Source organism: Crinia signifera, chromosome 12, assembly GCF_055691185.1.
Source record: "Crinia signifera chromosome 12, ASM5569118v1, whole genome shotgun sequence".
In the NCBI taxonomy this organism is placed as follows: domain Eukaryota; kingdom Metazoa; phylum Chordata; class Amphibia; order Anura; family Myobatrachidae; genus Crinia; species Crinia signifera.
In genome coordinates this window covers 22,409,198-22,433,201 of record NC_139228.1, presented here as the reverse complement: position 1 = coordinate 22,433,201, position 24,004 = coordinate 22,409,198, and the positions used below count along the sequence as shown (strand labels likewise).

Here is a 24,004-nt window from a genome sequence, read left to right as displayed (position 1 = left end):
TAGGACGCCGCTTGAAAGGGAGAGCTTCCGTGTTCGGATTAAACTTTTCCTGCTGATTTTAAAAATTGTATATTGCCAGAAGTGATTTGCTGAGCGGATCAACCAATAAAAAGCGATGTATGTCTATGAAAATGAGTTTTTCATTTGCTCTTTATGTGCAGAATGTATTATTTATGCTCATTCGCTGGTTTTAATAAACCATGATCAAATGGTTTCCAGATTATGTTGGATTACGTAAAGGCTAGAGCCACAAGTATTTATTACTAAGTGCAGAGGTACAAGCCAATGTATCTGAATGAATATGGTGTTTCTGCATAACTATAAATTACGTTTTCTGAGTATATGGATGTTTATATTACTGTTATTATAATCATTGCAACCGCCACATAATGCAGTACTTCATGGTGAATTCTGTAGCAATTTACATGAGTCCAATGAGACAAGTATATAACTTTGTAAAGTATAAATGTACAGATCTCAGATGACATAATTACATAGATAGGGCCTGATTCAGTGTGAGCTGTAGTTTAGCAAAAATTCGATAAATTGCAGGTCCTGGCGCGAATGACAGGGGGGGGCAGGGTAAGGCTGCCTTGCATGCCGGATCCCGCCCCATTATGTGCCCATGAAATTTGGTGCGAGCTACACAGCAAAGCATGCGCACATAACCATCTGCTTCCTCGCTGCGCAGCCTTGCTGCAAAGCCATGTGCAGGCCATGCTTCCACCGTGTCTGCATGACAAATCCGCTTCTCTAGAACAGGTCCGACCAAACCGGTCCTCTGGGTCTGCCAACAGTTCATGTTTTCCAGGCCACCTGTGGAATCTGCAGAATGTGTTGGCTAGGAATGAATGCAGTATGTATAAAAATGTGACGTTAGTGATGACTGAACCTGTGCACCAGCTAGGTGGTCTGGAAAACATGGACTGTTAGTAGATCTTGAGAACAGGTTTGGCCTCCCCTGCTCTAGAACAACCGCCTAGTGGATTTTGTTTGTACCACAAAGGTCCAGGCACAATATACTGGGCAAGGGCTGAGTCTATGGTGTGAATGACAGTGGGTGGTGCGTGTCAGTCAGTCAGTATATCACAGGTTAGTGGGTGTGTATTATTTCTTCACTACCCATATAGTAAGATAATAAACATTTATGATTGTATAGATTACGTTAATGGTTATATCTGTAATCAAGACCTTTGTGAGTGAAACCTATTTTCCAGTCTGGCAGAGGTATATTGCATGTACTTAAGGGCTGTCCGTCACTGTATTGAGTATATCTCCGGCTACAGAGCTGATCATCTGCCCCTATGCAGAGCGCTCTGGAACCGTACTTGGCATATACCGAGTTCTATGCATTTCAGTCACATCATAACTTATAACTGAGTGGCAATGATGCTATAGCGTATAGTTAATGATCCAGAAGGGAGCGTCAACAGAGTTGGGGGCTATTCATAGTTTGATGGCTGCTGTGTTTATTGCACCAATGATAGGGCAGGTGAAAGTGCACCTAGATTATGACTGGTAACCAGCTATGGAGATAATTCTGGTTGATTCGCTCCCCCGTGCGTTTGCATGCAGGATCAATGTTTTGCTTTTGCGTATGCGCAGGTGCAGGCTCTGTTGGCGAACGGACACGGGGACTTGCGTAGTCACCGGCCGGTTCACACAGAGCAGTGCAGGCATGGGGCGTCTGGCACAGGTCGCGCCCATTGGGAACGCTCAGTGTTTCATGGGTGTTCCCATGCAAATGGCGGCATGATGCGGGTGCCGGGGGCGGGCAGCTGGTGCTCTGTTCAAGTAGCTGGGTGCCACAAATCTTAGTCACTAGAGAGTGGCTTAAATTTGCGAGTGCTTAAGAAATCATTAGATGGTTGGCGACCATCGAATGATTTCAGCCCGAATGGATGTTTATACAAAACACATGCCCGCTGGAACATTCGCCTTCCAGCAGGGGGCGGGCGTTAGTGCGGGCAGTGTTTAGTTGGCTGGCAAAGTGCGAAATTCACAGCTTTGTGAGTTAACCAGAATGACCTCCCGTGTGTGTATAGGGGCAGTGCGCTCCCATGCAACTCTGATTGTGACATCGCTGATTACCTCTGCGGCACCGCCTGCAGAGGTTTCTTTTCATCAGCGACCATCTCTGGTCGCCGATAAAAAGGGGGCATTGAGTGATATATTGCCCCGTGTGTACGCACCTTTAGCCCTTTGGCCCTTTTCACACACACCGGCAGCCGCCGGGCATTGAAACTGCGCATGGCCAAGAAGCCGTGCCGCGGACAGAAGTTTATAATGGTTGGGATGGCCACAGCCCGGCAGCCATCCTTTCCAGTGGTGACAGCCGGCTGCAACCCGGTGCCTGGGCTGTGGCCGTCCCATGTGAATGGACACACTCCTGTCCATTGTTAACTAGTGTGCACGGCGCGGCTTTTGGCCGTGCGGGGTTTCGTCCGGCAGGAGCCGTAGCGTGTGAAACTGCCCTTTGAGTGCCAACGTTGCTGTGAGAGCTAGGCAAAATATTGGCTAAAAATGGCAGCGTCACTCACAGCTACTGGTTTTTGTTTGGGGTGGGGGGGGGGGTGCAATATTTAACTAGACTTCAATGAATTGACTTCTGATCATTCGCCGGCAATATCTAAAGTGATTCATATTCCTTGGCTACGGCCCTGGCATTATTGGCAGATATTTTGCACATCTCTCACAGCAATGTCGGAATAATAAATCTACCCCTTAGTCTGATCCATCTAGAGATCCAGTGCGTGTAGACAGAACATTCCTCAAGTGCTTCAATAGATCACTGTTTTATGGTCCACACCAGTTGCATTTTCCCTTCCAGCGAATCCAGTGAGCCCGGCCTCTCACTGGGGATATTCGTGACCCAGGCAATTGAATAGACAAAGCGCTCATACGTTGGCCATACACTAGAGCAATATTATGTACAAATGCACAATTTTGACGGGTCGTGCAACCGGTTGTGGTGTGTAAAAAAAAAAAATTTTTTATATAGATAGATAGATATAGATAGTATGGGAATAATGGGCGTCACTCCGGGACTTGGTGAAGAAATGGTGAAAATTTATTTCTCTGTGCGGATATATATATATATATATATATATATATATATATATATATATATATATATATATATATATATATATATATATATATATATATATATATATATATATATATATATATATATATAAATTTTTTTATTATTTTATTTGGTTCGATGTACAGATCAGGTTTACCCACAGATCATACGTGCTGCTCGTCTGATCTGTCGTGATTGGTTACAGATCAGTCGGTGTACAACCTCATTTGAGTGGCAGTCTTCCGGACACTCCCACTCCCCCGTGAGACGATCGATTGTATGCGGCACCTGGACCATTGGCAGATTGTGTGTCAAAAATGCCACAAATCGCAAGTCCAGGGCTGCCGGGGAGTTCAAGGGACAACTTGACACATACAGAATTGCAAGCAGGTCTTTCTAGTGTATGGCCAGCAATACACAACACCTGTATTCACTGCTTGCTTTGCAGAGAAGTGAGTGAGAGACGACCCCCAACACTGTGGCCCAGTGGTGGGATGGTATAACGGTTAGAAGGAATGCTTAATATTGAAGCACATACTGTAGCACCAGTAGAAGCCATTATGCCGCTGGATCCTGAATTGGGTGCCGCAAGGCACTAGCTGGGGTGCCCCATGCTGCTGTCTAGGAGCACATAAAATTTGTGGTTAGCATTCTATGCAAAACCAGTTCATGGGGATAGCAATCATAAAATATGTGGATGAATTGAAGTGCTACATTGTCTACCATCACATCACTGAACACAATTTAAGAAACTGATCAGATTAATACCTTGGTTTTAACCCTTTGAGTGCCAATGGAATTTGTTAAAATAGGTGTGAAATTGTCAAGAAAACATTTTTATTCATAATAATGACCTGTAATGTTTATCTTTTATATAGGAAATATCTTGTTGTTTTTCTTACACAACATTTTGCATTTGAATTGTATATAACAAATGTGAGCGACGCAGTCATTTTTATGCAGATATTCTGAGCAGCTCTCAGATGTTGGCACTCAAAGGGTTAATAAAAAGCGCTCTAGAAAAAACATCCCTGTAGCCATTTCCTTTTAATCTCATGTAGAATTGTCACTAGAGGCTTCCTAATAAAAATTGCATTGTACCCTAACTTTTTGTTTTGTTTCTTTACAGAAATTGTGGACGGCAATGCTAAAATGACCCTAGGAATGATTTGGACGATTATTCTCCGTTTTGCAATTCAAGACATTTCTGTAGAAGGTGATTGTTCTTTTTTTTTTAAAGTTAGCGCCAAGATTCCCCCAAGTTAGCACCAAGATTCCTGTCTCATGGAAAGGGTGGTGGGAATTGAATCAAAGACTTAATACTAATGCATTTGTCTATAATGCATTACTATGTGCAACTTCTTTATTACCGTACAAGTGCTAATAAATTTATTCTTGCACTGAATGGCCAAATTAATCCATCAAAACATGAAATAAAATCAGTAGCCAGTCCTAAATATATTTGTTCCTCTTTTGAACCATGAATGACCTCTGGCTCCAATGCAAGTTCTAAACTGTTCTTAACAAAGCATTTAAGTGTCCTCACATTCACTGCAGCATTATCTCGTTCTATGTCCCATTCTGTTTAGTGTTCTAAACTATTTTCAAATCTAATTGGTTTCACTGGTCTCCATAGAAACGTCTGCCAAGGAAGGACTGCTCCTGTGGTGCCAGAGAAAGACTGCGCCGTACAAGAACGTCAACATACAGAATTTCCATATCAGGTGAGCCGAGTGCTAAATATAGTCACTGATGGATCCTGCTTGGAGATGAAGTGTCCAAGGAGTAAATTTACGAAGATGGGAGTTTTACCGACGATGAAATGTTGCCCATAGCAACCAATCAGAATTTTCTTATTTATTTAGCACCTACTAAAAGATGATAATAGAATCTGATTGGTTGCCGATAGCAACATCCCATCTTCAATAGAACTCCCATCTTAGTAAATTTACTACCAAGTGTCTGATAAACTTTACAAGGTTATCCAAGGTCATAGTAGTGGTGGTGCTGCTATCCCTGAGCACAATGAGCTATAGAAGCAGCAATGTTGGTACATGTTGGGTAGAGGTTTAGTATTTATGCATTGGGTCGACCACTGATGGTTGACATGGATGGAAGGTCCGCACAAGCATTATGTCGACATAATCTAAAGTCGGTAGTCTAAAGGTCGACATGAGTTTTTCACTTTTTATTTTTTTGTCCCGAATGTCGACATGGAAACCGTATCAGTGCACTGCATCCCCTCACAGGGCTCATTGTGCTCGCCATGCTTTTGGCGTGGTGACTCGCTACACTCGGCACACTTTTCTATTCTCCCTCCACGCTCTAGTGGATGGTCAGGCCTGTCTGCACGTGTCGGCTCATAAAAAAAAAAAAGTGAAACACATGTTGACCTTTTGACTATCAACGTCACCTAGCCATTTTCGACCTAATGCTTGTGTCGACCTTCCATCGACGTCGGCCTATTTCATGTGTCAACCTTCAGTGGGTAACCCAATGCATGTTGACCTTAACTGTGTCGACCAAACGACTGTATACCATCCAAATAGCAGATTTTGCTAATATTATGGCTTATATACAGTATATTGTGGATTCCTATCTTGTCAGATTCAAATGTACTTGACTTGTTTCCTTTGGTTACGTTACAGCTGGAAAGATGGCCTTGGCTTCTGCGCGCTCATCCATAGGCATCGCCCAGAGCTCATTGACTACGGCAAGTTACGGAAGGTATGGTGAACTCTGAATGCTGTGATGAAAGTATACATAATATTTAAACCTCTTTGCATAGGATGCTTGGTGATGTCCCCTGACACTACCATGTTGTACCGTTCCACCCCACTTCCTCGGTTCTTTCTGGCTATAGCAATGATGTAATGGTCTGTGACTACTGACATCACTGCAAATATTTCCTTCCATAGTGTCTGTATTATATAATGTTCATTTAAGTGGGTAAAAAGCACATGGTTAGTTTTACTGTTAGAAGTCAGAGTGGCGGAGTATTTCTTCACTTTTACAAATAGAAATCCCCGGAGTATTTTTTAATATTATTTCTCAGATCGCTAACACATACTATGCAGCTGAAGGATCAATGCGCTGGAGGTTTCACCCAACTGACCTTAGACAGATGGGGGGTGGGGGGGGGGGGAGGGGTGCAGTTAATTTACTATTATGCATTGTTCAAAAGAAACTTTCTCTTTGAACCAAACGGAACCTTGGCTGTAAAAATGTTTGATTCATCGTCATAATTAAAAAGTAACAAACTCGCCCATAAAGCACCTAGTGTACTTCAGACATGTATCACTTAAAGCAGTGTAAAAATAAGAATTGCATTTCTTTTATATCACTTTATCCTACCTTTTTAGACCATACATAGAGTATTCTCTACACACTTCTTTCCCCACTGGAATTGTGTATTCACCTTTTTTTAATGGCACCGCCTACTTTATTTCTAGGACGATCCCTACACAAATCTGAACACTGCATTCGATGTTGCTGAGAGGTTCCTAGACATTCCTAAGATGTTGGATGCGGAAGGTAAATATTTCTCTGCCCATGTCATTTATTCATAAGGAGTCGGGAAATGTTTTCCCTTGCATCTCCCGGCCTGTAGGAGTACCATGTGTGGTCTAGGCATGTGAGTAGCATGGAATCCGGATGGCTCATAGACCATGTATAGTTAGATGGGCAATAGGCTCACGCCAAAACGTCCACATGCACTAGGTTGATATTGGCAAAATGTCAACTTAGAAAGGTCAACATGAAATGTTCTCTATCATTTTCAATTATTTTTTACTTTGCCATTCACGTGAACTCCGATTGGGAACTGCAAAGTGTGCCAGGCGCAGTTAAAGCGTAGCACGGCACGTGTCCCGAAACATGGCTGGTGAAGTTGTACACTATTTGGGGGTACACGTGCTCAGGTGTCGACACGGACTCCAGAAAACCCTGCAAAAGAATGCCATTGTTTTCATGTGGACCTTTTTACAAGTGGACCTTTTGCTTGTGTCGATCTTTTGCTGCTGTAGACCTGGTGAATGTCGACCAGTTGTCAATGTCAAACTTTGGTGTCATCCTATCCAATGTCTGCCTAGACTTTGTCTATGAGCTAATCCACAACCAGGGGATTCCACCTGTAGGGCAGACCTGACCAGCCTCTGTGGCTCTTCGGCTGTTGTGAAACTACACATCCCAGCATGCCTTGCCACAGGTTTTAACATTCCCTAAATGAAAAAGTGTTGCAAGGCATGCTGGGACTTGTAGTTTCACAACAGCTGAAGAGCCACAGTTTGGCCAGGCTTGCTGTAAGGTGTAAGCGGACTGATATCTGAATTCCTGTAACGCCTCTGTATTTGGAGAGACATAAGTGCCAGGTTCCTTCTTGAAACTAATATGTTAGAATCCTGTTAACCACCCATTATGCACCAATAGTAGATACAGGCGGGATTGCAGCGAGTTTTATATAAGGGCTTGTCTTAGTGGAAGATATAGATGATGCTTCAGCAGGCAGGGTTGGCATTAAATTACATGAAGGGGATAGTCAAGCCTGGTTATCAGGATCCTTATCTTGTGGGCATGGAGCAATTGTCCTACCAAGCTTCCAGTTAGTAGGGGTGTAGCAGTCTGGCACAGATTCCCAGTTAGCGACCTTAGACGGCTTCCAGAGAGAGAGATAAATGAGAGTGAGAATAAAACTGTCACTGCTACTTCGTTATCATCCTCAGAACTGTACCACATAGATTCTGGTGGGCAGCTTATATGGATCTGGTCGTGTAAGCTTATAACCGTGTCATAGACTAGGCATCTCCTGTGACGTGTATTTTTTACAACCACATTCTCTGGGGCTTGTCCATATCTAAAGTGTATTTGATGTTTCATTTGGCTAATGGGAACCTGGCAATGCAGATATTTTGTTGTGCAGAAAATTAGTAACCAATATGGGATATGAATTGTTTCATTCTGTGCACCAATATCCTGTGGCCCGGTGTCATCTGCTTTTAGTTGTAATCTAGACAATATACTATGAATACTGGGAATCCCCTCTCCATAAAGTCTCACTTGTAGTATGTCAGAGCAGTGGTCTTGTGCTTCTACAGGTTAACGACCAATGGTTCCACTGCTGCTTTTGGTGCATCCACTCCAGCAAACTGGATGCTGTAGTAACTGAGAAGCAGCGAGCCGCTGTTACCAGCTGTGTGTCTCTTTACACAAAAACCACAACCTCCAGTAGAAATGTGCCTGTGTGAATGGAGCTCGGGGTCTGATTTTGGATTGATAGTTCATTTCCTAATCTTAACCCTCTGAGACCTCCTTAGAAGTAGTATTTTTTTTTTTTGATTTTGTGCTTTAGTCCCACTGTCCTGCCAGAAGCCGAAACTGCAAATAGTACAGTAGAAGACTATGGTAGGATCACCTTCTTGATGAATTGGACTTAGGGTAAACCATTCGTGGCTTTTGTCTTGTGATAAGGAATCGCAGGACCTTTATTGATGCACCTTGGACACCCGCTTTTCATAACATAAATGGCCAAGGAACTTTTTGATTTTTAATCTGGGCACAGTCAACAAGTAACCATTCTATGCATAACCATGTCCTGTTTCTCCTTCATGCATTCATCACACCATGCAATGGAATTACTTACCGACGTGACCGAGCCATTTAACTTAATGAATTGCATTTGATTTGTCACATTATGTTTATATAATTCATTTAAATACAGTAAGACCTTTATTATGCGTTCTTATAAAGCTGTCTAAGCCCAGGCATCACGTAATTAAATTTAGCAACTACTTCAGATAAAATAATGTATATTTTGTTAAAAGAACCTGACCCAGTGACTGTTCATTATTATCGGGTCCATCTTGCATCTGTCTAGATCCTGAAGCTAGTAGGACTGTAAAGAGCCGCAGTCCATACCTGCACCCCCCGCTACACATTTCACATTTAATGGATGCCAACAGGAGTACGCTGCGTCCCGTATCTAACCGTTTATCTAAGAATATGTTTGTGCGCTTTATGGTCCGATTCACAAAATGTTGACCATAAGCTGTAAAAGCTCTTTTGGGGGGTGAGGTGCTGGCCTAAATGTTCCATTGACCAATCACTGTTTGCGTGCTACTTCATGTTACGTCATCATGTATGTGCAACATATTAAATTGCTTCCATCTCATTTTATTGAATCATGCTTTGAACCTTCTCTTGACAGACATTGTTGGGACTGCTCGTCCAGATGAGAAGGCCATCATGACCTACGTATCTAGCTTCTATCACGCCTTTTCAGGAGCCCAGAAGGTATCCCAGGGGTTCCAAGATCTCTCTAAACTTCACATTTTTCCTGTCACTAAAGTGCAAATCTTCTTCTCCCTTTCCCTGTTCTAGAACTGGGATATTCTTCCTTTTGTCTCTTAGGGATGGCGGGTTTTCCAATTTGCAGCAGAACACTCTGCTATTATCTGTCAGTGCTACGTAGGTCTTTGTCTCTCTGTAAAGTCAAGAACGTTTGTTGCATCTCTAAGTATTTCCAGTTCCATCTAACATTCTAGATTGTGAGGGATACACATGCAACTTATCCTCGGAAATTGAGACTATTCATGCATCAAAGAAGGCTGTTAGGTTGAATTTTGTAGGTTTTTGGGGGACATTTGTAAATAAAGTTAAAAGTTCATTTTTAAATGTAATTTTTTTTAATTGCTTTTTTTTTTTAAACGCATCCTTTACCCTGGCCAAAAAGGGGTCTGTGTCTTGTAGTCTTCATTGTTCCCAAGAATCTTGCCAAACATTGGGTGTTCTCCAGAAATTGGGGGAATGTCTTGTGCCTGATAGTATGATGGTGGCAACATCCGTTTTATAGAATATAATTTACAATTTACCAATGAGATTATGTACCTGGGGGGAAAAGGAAAATCCAGATTTACGGTATATATTTTTTGTGGAATATACAAATATTAACAAGAATATTTTTCCCGTATACCTGCTTAGTGATAGTGGGTCTTGTTTCAAGATCCGTCAGATATCTGCTTTGGAATGTTGTGCCGTGGTAACTGCATTCTTATTGGCTGCACAAAGATTTTATCTGGCCACACTGTCACGTGATCAGCCACAGAATGCGTAGAGAGCTTGTATATTTGGTTGGCTGCCCCTTGTAAAGCTGGGTACACATTAGACCAGGGGTTCTCAAACTCGGTCCTCAGGACCCCACACAGTTAACGTTTTCCAGGTCACCCGACAGGTGCACTCATTACTCATTGACACATTTTAAAAGATCGACAGGTGGGGCTAATTATTTCACTTGTGATACTGTGAGGAGACCTGCAAAACATGCACTGTGTAGAGTCCTGAGGACCGAGATTGAGAACCTGTGCATTAAACAATATCAATCACGAACGATATTTTTTACAATTGATATGGTTAACAATATTGTTCAGGGGCCACATCTAGGAGCATGCTGTCCTGGACGATATGTTCAAGATTTTACTACATGTGCAGACGACATGGGCGGTCGATAAAGACCTTCAGGAACAAGCACTGTTTTCGATATAGTGCGTATACACTGAATGACTCGCACAGAAATATAATGACTAATATCGTTGTCGTGCATATAGTTGTCTTATATTCCTAGCTTTAGTTTAAACCCCTGTATTAATGAGTTGAATAACCATGGTTTTTTCATTCCCTACAAACCTATGGGCTCATTTATCAACAAGATTTATCAAGTTTTAAAACATGTTGCATCAGATAAATAGTTCTCAGCCAATCAGCTCCCAACTATTATTTTTCAAACTCATGAAATAGGAGCTGATTGGCTGAAACACCATTTATAATCCAAGAGTTTTGGGAATGATAAAACTCATTGATAAGTGAAGCAGATCACAGGGGCACGCTCCTTTTGGAATGTTTCAAGGATCATATATTATAATGGGATTATATTCCGCCCAGATTGTATTGTATTTGCGATCCTACTTAAATGGGCCCCATGGCTCTTAATATCTGTAATCACCAGTCAATCTGAAGCTGCACTGCAGAAATGGCTAGAGCAGCGGTGCACAGATAGTGTCCATGTCGACATACGTTGACATAGACATCCAAAAAAGTAAAAAAAATGATGTTGATCTAATGCTTATGTCAACCTTAGTTCAGCACATGAAATAGGCCGACAGGCCTAAGCCAATTAATAGTCAACCTAATGTATGACGATGTTCATACTGGCGACTCTGAGCCATACCTGCAGTAAGGGGTGTGGACCAATAGCTCAACATGCATTAGGTCGACCAGTGAATGTCGACACACTCAAAAGGTTGGCATGACTTTAGTTCAAAACAAGCATTAAGTCGACATGAGAAAGGTCAACATGGGTTTTTAAAAAGATTTGTCCCCTATGTCGATATGGGCACTATATCAGTGCACCGCATGGCTCGCTGCACTCACCACACTATTTTATTCTCCCTCCACACCATAGGGGTTGGAAGGGCATGAAATACCGCCTGTCGGCACATGTCGGCTCACAAAAACCATATAAAATGCAACATTGTGGTTCCTTCTGATTATTTTGGCATCAAAGTTTTCTTGATACTAGGAGCTGACAGGCTCTTATCCCAATTGTATCACTAGAATAAGGTGACACAGACTGCCTCAAATCAGCATTATTTTTTTGGGTTTTAGTGAATACAGCGATTGTTATCTGTATGAACTTTCAACCTATTTAGCCGATATAAAAATTGAAGCAAGGACTCATAGGGCTGTTCTTTGATGAACCTTTATTAACAGACAGTGACATAATTATGAGTTGCAGTGCATATTTTAACTTTAATTGTGTATCTAAATTGTATGTAATCTAATCATATATTTTGTGTTAATTACCTATCTATATTAAAACGTGAATATTAAAAGTTAAATTTTAAATATTATCACCATTTCGATAGCTACTCACCACATTTTCTGGTATTAATAGGTATTCTATACACATGTACTATTGTACATGCACTAAGAGTGCCCCCACAAAGAGTCTTCTTTTTCTCCAGTATAACATGTACTTATCTCTGACTCTGGGGAGCACCTCCAACCGATAAAGAGGTTCGATCTAAAGGCTTTCTCCCCTTTAAAGAAGGGAGCTTTTTGAATAACTTAACATAACAGGATTTGGATCTTTTTGAATTATTCACTCCACTCCAATAAATAAAAAATTGATGGTAATAATCAATAAACAGTGGAGTATCCAGTGTGGGACCCAAACAAAAAAACGTATCTTCTTGCAGGTCCTCCTGGACCCTGGAAGGTAAGCCCTTCCTCCCCCTAGCAACGCAGCCGGACGTCCTTCCGGCTGCAGGGGGGAAGGCAGTTCAGGCGGCAGGAAGGAGACGGAGACCCCCTGCACACCACAGCACAGGTATCGTGGGGGGTCTCCGTTACCGCACGGAGACCCCCCGCACACCACAGTACAGGTATCGTGGGGGGTCTCCGTTACCGCACCGCGATGCCAGCCGCATATGTTAGTACATATGCGCTGGCATCGCGGCAGGCGGGCAGCGAAGGGCGGCGATGTATATTAATACATCCCGCCCTATGGGGCAGATGTATTAAGCCTTAACAAGAGATAAATGCAAGGGTGATAAGGAGAGATAAACGTCCAGCCAATCAGCTCCTTACTGACTTTTTTCAAACACAGCCTGTAACAAGGCAGTTAGGAGCTGATTGGCTGGACGTTTATCTCTCCTTATCACCCTTACATTTATCTCTTGTTAAGGCTTAATACATCTGCCCCAATGTGAGCTATTTTCTGCAAATTCTTTTCTACACTTGACAGTCTTTTTAAGTTGACCCGTTATTCACACACAGTGGTGGTAGTGAGTTTTGTAATTTGTCCATTAACCAGAAACTAGTGATTATCCCTGGGGCTGTGTTTGGAGCAATATAAAATAACAGAGCAAGTAACTTTGCACCAGGTGAAACCATATTCCACTGTAGGGGGAGCAACAGATTTATAATGTACAGACTTGGGAGGGGCGTGTCCAAACTCCTCTAAATTGCAGTATAAATTGCACCTGCCCAGCACTTGTGGGCTGCATGCAAAAGCAGCCTGTATTTACACTGCATTAAAAAAAAAAATGGTGAAATATTTGCACCCCTGCATTGTAAAATTTCAGATGTCTGAATAGTGGCGACCTCCAATGTGTGTACCCAATGGGTCTTTAAGTGGAATAAGGATTGGTGTTTATTGGGTGGCTTTGGTTCATATTTGCATTAGCGAGCCCTTATTGTGGGTGACATAGTAAACGGGCAACGCGTGGTAGCGCTGCTGATCTCGTAACAACAAGACCATGTTCTAGATCTTAGCTAGAAAATAATAGCCATAGACTCTGAGTATTGGTGGTAGTATAATTGCTATGTAACGACCTTAGTCATACATGAATCCTAGGTTGGGCATGGCCCGCAGCGTTTTACCCAGCCATCTATAGCTGTGCATTTATATAGGTCCCAGGAGTACAGCTCAGGTGTTTGTGCTCCAACAGGTTTATATACATATATATATAGCCATCGTTGCTCACGCCAGGAGGTGATTCCCAAACCACGCAGTGCTAATAATATATGCAGCATCGATGGAAGGGATGTTCTCTCGTTCCCATTCCCTGATGTAATACATAGTAACATACTTATTGTGTGCCCGATACGTTTCCATGCTCACTTAGTTGTCATCCATTGTTATCTCCGGTCCGGTTGTTCTTGATATTTGTTATTTGGTCTTTGTTTTCTGCATATACAGTATATTTGTCCTCTTTATGTCTGTACAGTAGAACAATGCACAAAGGGAACATTGACCAGACATCTGTTTATGAAAGGTGTTCTTATGTTGTATATAGAAGTCTATATACAGAGACAAATAGCTCCTCTTACATCTCCGCTGCAGATGCGCCAAGCAGGCCCTCTTGGATCACCAGGTCATGTCAGAATCTTCTAATGTTATGTGACACTTGTGTGTGACTGAGTCCCTAAATCTGTACACAAAGTGCTTCAATGTATCAGCTGTTTTCCACTAAAACAGGCATGTCCAAACTGTGGCCCTCCAGCTGTGCCATAGTTTTAGTGTTCAATAGTAGCAAAACTGTGGTAAGGCATGATGGGATGTGTAGTTTCACAACAGCTGGAGGGTCATAGTTTGGACATGCCTGCACTAAAAGGTCTGTTTTGCTCCAGTCCGTACACAGATTCAGTCGCACACAATATACAAGTGTCATATATGTCATTACTCCACACAGTCTTCTTTTGCCTCCGACGTTAGAATTGCACAGGACCAAGGGCCTTATTCTAGTTCACTCTTTCTGACATTCCTTCTTAGATGGACAAAACCATGTGCACTGCAGGTGGGGCAGATGTAACTTGTGCAGAGAGAGTTAGATTTGGGTGGGGTTTTACTTCAAAGTGAGATCTATATTGCAGTGTAAAAATAAAGCAGCCAGTATTTTCCCTGCACAGAAACAAAATAATTTACCCAAATCTAATTCTCTCTGCACATGTTACATCTGCCAAACCTGCAGTGCACATGGTTTTGTCCATCTAAGAAGGATTTTGTCAGAAAGAGTGAACTAGAATAAGGCCCCAAGTGAGGTGGTTCAGTCCTGGCAGACCTCTCGCGCTGCATGGTGTATTGAGGCTAGAGGTATGAGGACTCCTCTGTAGTGCAAGTTGTAATACTCCCTTTACAGGCTGTAAGACAAGTCACTGGGTAGACAATGTCTAGGTAGGTCAACCTCTAATGGTCGACAGTGACTAGGTTGACACATTGAAATGGTCCACTTATATGGTGTACATGTCGACATGTACACACAAAAAAAATTAGAAAAATTTGTCGAGCTTATTCATGTCGACCATGTTTATGTTGACATAAGCTTGTGTCAACCCTTGATGTGTCGATGTGGACTATTTCAAGGTGTCGACCTAGACATAGCCTACCATTTATACTGTAACCGACAAATATAGGAAGTGCTGACAGCCATGCCATTGACTGCTCCACCAAGGGGGAGGATCCTAGTATAACCTCATGGCCCTATGGGAGGATGCTCGCCCCCGTATTCTTTCAATGTAATAATATCATTTTAATTTTTTTTATGTTTGCTATTACAAGAGCTTGTGTGGGGTCTCTGTACTGAGCCTTGGGGAGAGATAAAGTGGGCAAAAATTAAGTACCAACCAATCGGCTAATAACGGCCAATTTACAGGCTGGGTTAGAGAAATGATAGTTAGGAGCTTGTTGGCTGGTACATTATTGCCATCCACTTTATCTCTCCCCAAGTCTTAGCACATTGACCCCCCTAAGTGCACTATACTTTTCTTATTAGAAATATGAGGTATTATAAAACACCATTGTTGCAGGTGGACATTGGGGTCAATTTACTAAGATGTTCTATTGAAGATGGGATGTTGCCCCTAGCAACCAAACAGATACTATTATCTTCACCGAGAAGGTGCTAAGTAGATAAGAATTAGAATTTGTGCACGGCAGCACCCCCTATTGGATGCTGGCTGCACAGACAGCGATGTCGGGTAATGGGCCAATATTGCACATTCTGGGATCAGCGGTAATATAGCCAAAGCAATGCGCTCAGTGTGAACTAGGACATTGCAGTACAGGCCTATTACTACTGGAAGAGATCTGGATGCTTGGTAAAGCTGGGTACACATATATACAATCATCGGGCCGTTCTTCCAATCTGGGGGCAAACGGCCGTTCGATTGTATAGGTGTGTACGCTGTCCCAATTACTGCTGTGCGACCGATAAACGGCCAAAAACGCTCTTGGCCGTCCACGGTCGGTCGGTCGAAGGTTCTTTGCTGCTTAATATTTCATCCGACAGGACGGCTCCATATCGGAACAAAAGTGAAGTGTGTACGCACGTTCGATCGATATGCTTGACAGTTTGACAAAGCACGGTGGTATGCTGCATTATGAGAGACCCTGTAACCCTTTGCCTGCTGTTTTAACTAATGTGTGTTTAATGCCTCACTGCTCAACACTTTAGACGCATCACTTTAAGACATTAATCAATGTTGAAGTTTTAATAGTGTGTTATGGTGCCCTGAAAAGAGCTTCCAGCCCACTCTATTAAAACTTCAACATTGATTACTGTCTTAAAGTGATGTGTCTAAAGTGTTGAGCAGTGAGGCATTAAACACACATTAGTTAAAACAGCAGGCAAAGGGTTACAGGGTCTCTCATATACTTCTTCTTGCGATTGTTTGGACGGGAGTACATCGGACGTCGCAAGTAAAATTGTACATATGTGTACGCGCAGAACGGTCGTATGTTTTGGACGGCCGAACGTGTATTCGGTCGATCGAACGGTCGCAAGAAAAAGGAAATTGTACATATGTGTACCCAGCTTAAGGACTGGACAGACTTCTCCAATCCTCCCCTTTGCAGGTGTAGTTTGAATTCACTCTGTTCTTGGTACTTGGGCTGGCCAGCAGGATGATTGTGTATGACTGTACATACAGGCATGCAGAGGTAGCTAAAGGTCATTAAGTTGACCCCTATTAGATTGACAGGCATTGGGACAACCACGGAAGTTTGCCATGGCTTAGGTCCACAGGGTTCAAAGGTCAACAATGGCAAAGTCGACATGTGACCATGTTACCTCACATGGCTTGCTACGCTCGCCAGACTCCCGGCAATATTCTATTCTCCTTCCACGCCCTAGTGGATGGTAGGACATGAAATACCGCCTGTCGGCATATAAACATGTGAAAAACTCATGTCAACCTTTTTGACTGTCGACTTAATGCTTATGTCGACCTTAGCCATGTCAACCTATTACATGCGTCGGCCGAAGCCAATGGTCGACCCGTAATGAAATTCACTTAACAGAAAGCAAGCAATATAATGTCTACTTACAGTAGAGGTAAAAAGGTAATATATATATATATATATATATATATATATATATATATATATATATATATATATATATAATCTCATGCAAATAAAATTCTGCCTATCCCGGTATTGTAAACCCAATAGTGAAAGTTTGTGTGTCTGTATAATATATGAATTCCTTTATTAATGTATTGCTGTATTTTAGTGCTACTTTCCCATCTTCTCAGAACGCTTCTCTATCTGTCCTGGCAAGAAGACCATTGCACTTGTTCTGGTTGTTTCTGCAGTGCATGCTGGGAGCTATTTTTCTTTCTGTGCGCTGCTCCTCCTCCTCCTCCTCCTCATTCCATGTGACTGTTCTTACGCTATGCTCTCTGCTTCTCTATTTATCCTTTCAAACCTCTTCTTTTCCTTTCCTGTGCAGATATTATAGGGACGCTAAGGCCGGATTTGAAGGCTTTATTGACCTATGTGTCATGTTATTACCACGCCTTCTCAGGTGCTCAGAAGGTGAGATATCATGCATAATCCTCTGCAGAAGCTCGCACCCTCAGCCAGTGACTTTGTCGTGTCTCATTGACGCATATGTGCGCACATCATTGTTCCGTTGCCATTTAAGTGTTAAACCCTCTGTGTGTCACTTACCCCTACATTGGTGTGTCCTTCAAATCAAATAGTGTAACACGCAAAGTGACAGCTCACTGTTCATCAGTAGCAGAGGAAGGCAATAGGTGACTATCCATTTGCTGTGGAACTACTAGTCCCAGCATGCCCTGCCCCCCCCCCCCCCCAATCCCCTGTTTTAAGCAGACTTAAGTTTCCTTATTATAAGACATAACAAATATAATCTAGGGATAAATAATAACAATAATATGCTCTTCCTCCCTTCCTGCATTGTTCCTGCTTTAGATTAACTAACCTACTCCATATCCATAACTAACCTATTGCAGTACAGAGGATGTTTTCCCATTCCGTATCCGGTCGACATGGTGAAAAGGTTGACATGATTTTACTTTAAACTTTTTCATACTTTACCATCCCCATGGGCCATGACTGGGAACACCCGAAGCATGGCAAAGGGACATGGTACACTAATTGGGGTCCATGTGCTGAATTGACACACAAAATATCCCTGCCATAAACATCTCATGTCGACCTTTCTGTGTTGACCATTTCCACTTTTGACTGTTGAGCCTTTATATCATAACCTTCCCATTCCTCATTTTTTCCTGTGGAAAACAAATGAACCAATAAACCACATTCAAATGGATGTTTAATAGAACGTAGCGGCAAAGGACAACTGTTTCTGCTCCTCCCCTAGTACAGCGGTGGGCGTTCCGTGCCAAGCACTCCTGCTGATCTCCTAGTCCCGCCTTCAGACCATGTCCTACTCAATGCTCTGTCCAATCAGTGCCTGCGTCACACTGAGGCATAATGCTGCCTGACGTCCCCTGTGATCAGACCCATCTGTGGAGAATTACCATTATTACAGATTAGACCTCAAACCCCATGTTTGTGCTGCATGTCTCTGCCATATTTGAGCGCTGTTGACTTTATGCATTATTTTGATTTAGCCATCTGTGTTCAAGCATGAAGCCTGTGCTGTTATTGTGCCGTACACGTTTATGTATCATGGGGAGATGTACTAAGATGTGGAGAGAGATAAAATGCCAGCCAATAGTCATCTGTTACAGGCGATGTTTGAAAAGTGACAGTTAGGAGCTTATTGGTTGCTACTTTATTTCATTCTGCATTCTCACTCTCTAAGGCTTTAGTACATCAGTCCCACAGACACTTTCACATGTGGTTTTTTGACACAAAAGTAATGAGTGTGTGTGACGGTCACCTGTCCGTGTAATTGTAATAGTGTTTGCAGTTACCTTGTAGTCCATACTCCAAACCTAATATGTCACGTGTGGATTTCAGATCGTTAAAACATTTACATGAATATACATTTTTTTTTTGAACGCTATATGTGGGATTTGATTGGCAGTTGATAAAAATGGTCAGGCAGGGACAGTAATACCTATCATGGAATCAAAATGCAACATTAGTTTTACTTTCTTTTAGTCTATCCCCTTAGCTGACAGTAATGATTTCTATACACTGACTAGGGCGATATTGTATACAACCCTTATGTGCTGCACATAATACTTAGCGCATTGCACGGGCAGAATAAAAAAAAAAAAAAAATCAAAACACTGGGCAGTAATCTGAATGTGAGGCCTCTGATTGGCTGAGAGCTCTCTCAACCAATCAGAGGGCCGCTCAGTGCTTTGAAATGTTTTTTTTTTTTTAATTTTTTTTATTCCTCCGTTGGCTACAACCTCCCGTTAACCCTGCTGCTGTCCAGCGGCGTAACTAGATTTTCGGCGCCCCCCTGCCGACAATGCAGGAGGCGCCCCCCGGTAAAAAAAAACCGGAGCGGAGGGGAGCCGTGGTACGGCGGTGGGGAGGGGGGGTTGTGTTTCTGTGTGTGTGTGTGTGTGTTTGTATGTATGTATGTATGTGTGACGTGTTTGTGTGTATGTGTGTGTGTGTGTGTGTGTTACCTCTGGCCGGCGTGGCCGGCTGGCCGCATCCGTCTGCGCCGGGTCCCGGGCGGCTCTCCCGTTACTGCTGCTAATGAAAAAGTGACACTTGGAAAATGGCTGCCCCCATACTGCAGACGAAAAACTGTCTGCGGTATGGGGGCAGCCATTTTCCAAGTGTCACCTTTTTGTATTAGAACAGCGCTGCGGCTGCCGGGACTCGGGAGAGCTGGGACCCGGTGGTGCAAATAAAACCACCGGTCCGGCGGCAGAAGGCAACTATCATCCCGCAGCCCCCCCGGCGCCCACATACCCTCAGCGCCTCCCCGCAATTGCGGGGGCTGCGGGACGATAGTTACGCCACTGCTGCTGTGCACTATGCTACACCGACGCCCGCCAGCCCTCTTCCAGCACCCGACGGCATGCACCACTGAGTGCTGGGATAAAAGCACTTAAGGATGCGATGGGAAATCGCATTGTGATGTTGCAGCGCATCTGATCGCACAAGTGTATGGGCACCATAACGGTATATGGTCTGAGTAGTGGGGCAGATGTATTAAGCCTTAACAAGTGGGAAGTGATGAAGGTATATACAAAGGAGCAGCTAATCGGCTCCTAACTGCCATGTTATGGGTGTTATGTGTCTGTCTGCCATCAATGTATTCACTTCAGTTGTGTGTCCTGATTCTTTTCACAATGTGTATTCCCTGTTCTGTCATACTGTTGTTCTGCATGTAATAATACATTTTGGTCAAGAATACATGTCCAGTCCTGTGTGAATTAGAAGTAAGCATTTACTGTACATACATGTACATGTACCATGAATGTAGCCATGGGGACAGCCGCAAAGTGTCTTAATAATGTAAGCTACCGTACAATCTGGTTTCCCCATATTGACAAAGGATATTTTATAGAACAAAGCGCAGCGTGTTCATAGTAATAATAATCTAGTAAGGAGGAAATTCCTTCTATAGAGATCTAAATGTATCCAAACTTCCACCGGAACCAGCTGCATCTTATGAATGCTTTCATCCAATGAGAATGTCGTTCCTGTGTCAAATACTTTTATTAAATAACTTGAACCCTTTCTGATCTATTAAAATATGTTTATTTAAAAATTTGAATGATCTAAAACGGTTATGACCATTCCGTGGCGGCAGAACAGGTGTTGCGTTGTCGCCTGGATATTGCAAAAGAGGGAAGCCTGCCGGCAATCATAGTGTTGACATTGTTCATGTCGGTAAACGTACAATGATACAGTGTCGACAGTCATTTGAAAAATGCAGACATTATGGTTTTGTATTAGGGATAGGGACATACATATTGTAGGAGCTGCAGTTTGGCAACCTTAGCTGCAACCTGCGATGTTAGGCTCAGCGTACTCATCTCTGCATCCTCCGGTACCGCCACATTGCAGTATGTCAACACTGTTAGCCTGTCAACATTTTATCAGTATCGACATGAGAAATATTAACAGCAGTTCCTTAGTAATTTGAGGCGTCACTGCCTGAAGTAATATGTATGTGAATATTGCCTAAAAAGATGCAAATCACATCAAGCTCCGCCCAGGCAGATCCTGCAATTTGCGTGTCTTTGAGGAGGGGCAGAGCTTGATGACATCTACATCAGGCCCCGCCCCCGAAGTGCTGCTGACAGTCTCCTCTCTGGGCTTCTCCTGGAGAGGAGACTTTAAAAGTAGGCAACCCTGTTGTAAAGGGGCCTACACATGGGGCGAAAATGCTGAGCGTTTTGAGCAATGTAGATTGCTCAGCACACAGCGCTGCACAGCAATTTGCGAAGTGTTCTGTCAGGGCCTGTGTTCTCTGGTGAGATCACTCGTCTGTAGGCCCAATAAGACTGGGAAGACACATTGGGGCAGATGTATTAAGCCTTAACAAGAGATAAATGCAAGTGTGATAAGGAGAGATAAACGTCCAGCCAATCAGCTCCTTACTGACTTTTTTCAAACACAGCCTGTAATATGGCAGTTAGCAGGTGATTGGCTGGACGTTTATCTCTCCTTTATCACCCTTGCATTTATCTCTTGTTAAGGCTTATTACATCTGCTCCATTGTATAATAAATTGCAATAACCTGCAATTGTGCAAACACATTTTCCCATTGTACAATCTTACAACATTCCTGTTGCATTTTGTCCCAGTTTCCACAATATCTTATTCTTTCTTACATTTTCAAATCAAAACATGGTTAAGATACAAACATCGATCATTAATGACTTTTCCATTGGAATTCGTTTACTGACGACTTACACAGGTTTCTAATGCTATCCGCAGGCTGTTGACCATCCCTGTGTGTTTCTGTCACCACTTCCGAGGGGTAAAGGTATAGGGTCAGTCCCGGCAGACTTTGTGGTCGCTAATTGTCTTACTTTACATATAAGATATCTGGGTATAATCCAAACTAATATTTGCATGAGTTTTGCCGTCTGGTGTGAAAATACTTAATATTGTAAAGGTTGAGTGATTATATTAATACAACTGTAACTGTATTCTTAAACCCTTACAGTGTGTGTCGGCAATTTCTACCTGGCTTGCTGATTTATAGCTGTTGTATTGGAATAACAATTTTGCCTCTCCCTAATCGTGTGAGCGTTCTATTACTAGGAATCGCCTAGTTGGTTGAGTCGCAGTATAACCACAGACCACCTTATGTGCAATCCAAATGAGTACATATGCTTGCTTTCCACACCTTTTAATTAAAAGCTCACAGACCATGATTCTGTAGATAGCCAATAGGACAACAGGTAAAAGGTCAACAGTGCGTGCCAACCTATTGTCTGTGAGCTAAACCACACCCCATTTTGATACGGCCAGCCCTGAAATGACTGGCAGCCTAGAACTGTTGCCTTTTTAAATATTTAAAACAATATCTGTTAGATCATTAAAATAATTGCTTGCATTACATTTTCATATGTTCCCATATTTAATTTCTCTTGATCCCAATCAGATCTGTTTTTGGTTGATCAGTCCAAGCAAGCACAAAGTTACTAAGTTACCAAGGTGTCAAACTGGCCCTAGTCAGAAAAATAAATGTTACACAATAGATAGTAAATGCAACATTGTCTACATCGCCTTGCTTACTTATATTAATGATACTGTTTTTGGCTTGTGAAGTGTGTAATCTGGAGCCAGCTCCGTTGCATCGGATGTAACCAGCTTTTCTCTCCCCTCTCCTCTGCAGGCGGAGACGGCGGCCAATCGCATCTGCAAAGTTCTAGCTGTCAATCAGGAGAATGAGCAACTTATGGAGGACTATGAAAAGCTGGCGAGTGATGTACGTGTAGCAGCAAAAGGTTATCTCTTTTAGGGGCCCATTTGTCAATGAATATTTGCGGCTAAATCCCCGAAAACACCCATTTGACAGGAATTAACTGCAAATATTAAGTATCACCTGAATGTATCAGGATGGATGGCAGCAGGAAACTCTGATCCCTGCTGTGTTCCCTCCTGCTGCGCTGCCGGTTGAGCAGGAGGGATCAAAGTGGGATCCGATGCTGCCTGATGTATCATTTAAAATTTGAAAAATATTCACAGCCAATAAAAAATACAGTATATTGCCCATTATTTGCCACGCTGGTAAATAACAATAAATAATCCAAACAATTGGGATTCCTGGGTCTTCCGAATGCAGAGATTCAGCAACTGTGCAGCGGCGATGCTTTGTGCATGATACGTGTAATATGATTGGCTGAATGGTGATGGTGTTTGTGTTCTGCTAGCTGTTGGAGTGGATCAGGCGCACTATACCGTGGCTGGAGAATCGGGCACCTGAGAACACAATGCAAGCCATGCAGCAGAAGCTGGAGGACTTCCGAGATTACAGGCGCCTACATAAGCCACCAAAGGTCCAGGAGAAGTGTCAGCTTGAAATCAACTTTAACACTCTTCAGACTAAGCTGAGACTTAGCAACCGGCCGGCGTTCATGCCCTCCGAGGGGAAGATGGTCTCGGTGAGTGCAGGCACTATGCCCTGGGGGTTCCTGGTTGGGTAAATAGAATGCTGTTGTCACGGAGATCCTAATTGGTGTGTAACGTACATGTAGCTTCTGGCACCTTGATCTGTGACTACGTGTTTCTATAACAGAGGATATACCGGGAAGTAACGATGGACTGATTTATAGATCCCATCAATACGTATCAATAAAAAAATGATTCCAATAAGTATTTACACTTATTTAGAAAAGATGTAATAAACACCCAAGGTTATCAGGAAATATCTCGGATTCGGGTGTGGTATGTTATGTCGACAATGTCTAGGTCAACTCAAAATGTCAACACAAAGAAAGGTTGACATGAGTTTCTCACTTTTTTTTATATCAATGTCGATACACCTGCTCCTCCAATTACTGTGCCACGTCTCCCGCGCCTTTCTCCCGCACCATTCTGTGACACGTCTCCCGCGCCTTTCTGTGCCACGTCTCCCGCGCCTTTCTGTGCCACGTCTCCCGCGCCTTTCTGTGCCACGTCTCCCGCGCCTTTCTGTGCCACGTCTCCCGCGCCTTTCT

The 24,004-nt window shown here is 42.9% G+C and overlaps 1 protein-coding gene across 4 annotated transcripts in view; it reads left to right on the top strand.

Annotated features, from left to right (window-relative positions):
* Positions 1 to 24,004, top strand: part of ACTN1 (actinin alpha 1) — a 92,848-nt gene that overhangs the window by 48,580 nt on the left and 20,264 nt on the right. For 3 of the 4 annotated variants that reach the window (XM_083166370.1, XM_083166369.1, XM_083166367.1), the window contains exons 4-10: positions 4,218 to 4,304; positions 4,725 to 4,812; positions 5,737 to 5,815; positions 6,541 to 6,622; positions 9,291 to 9,376; positions 22,681 to 22,773; positions 23,219 to 23,449. In XM_083166370.1, coding sequence (XP_083022496.1) covers positions 4,218 to 4,304; positions 4,725 to 4,812; positions 5,737 to 5,815; positions 6,541 to 6,622; positions 9,291 to 9,376; positions 22,681 to 22,773; positions 23,219 to 23,449 — 746 coding nt within the window. Of the gene's footprint in view, positions 1 to 4,217; positions 4,305 to 4,724; positions 4,813 to 5,736; positions 5,816 to 6,540; positions 6,623 to 9,290; positions 9,377 to 17,373; positions 17,460 to 22,680; positions 22,774 to 23,218; positions 23,450 to 24,004 lie in introns of all 4 variants that reach the window. The other variant, XM_083166368.1, reaches the window with a different exon arrangement.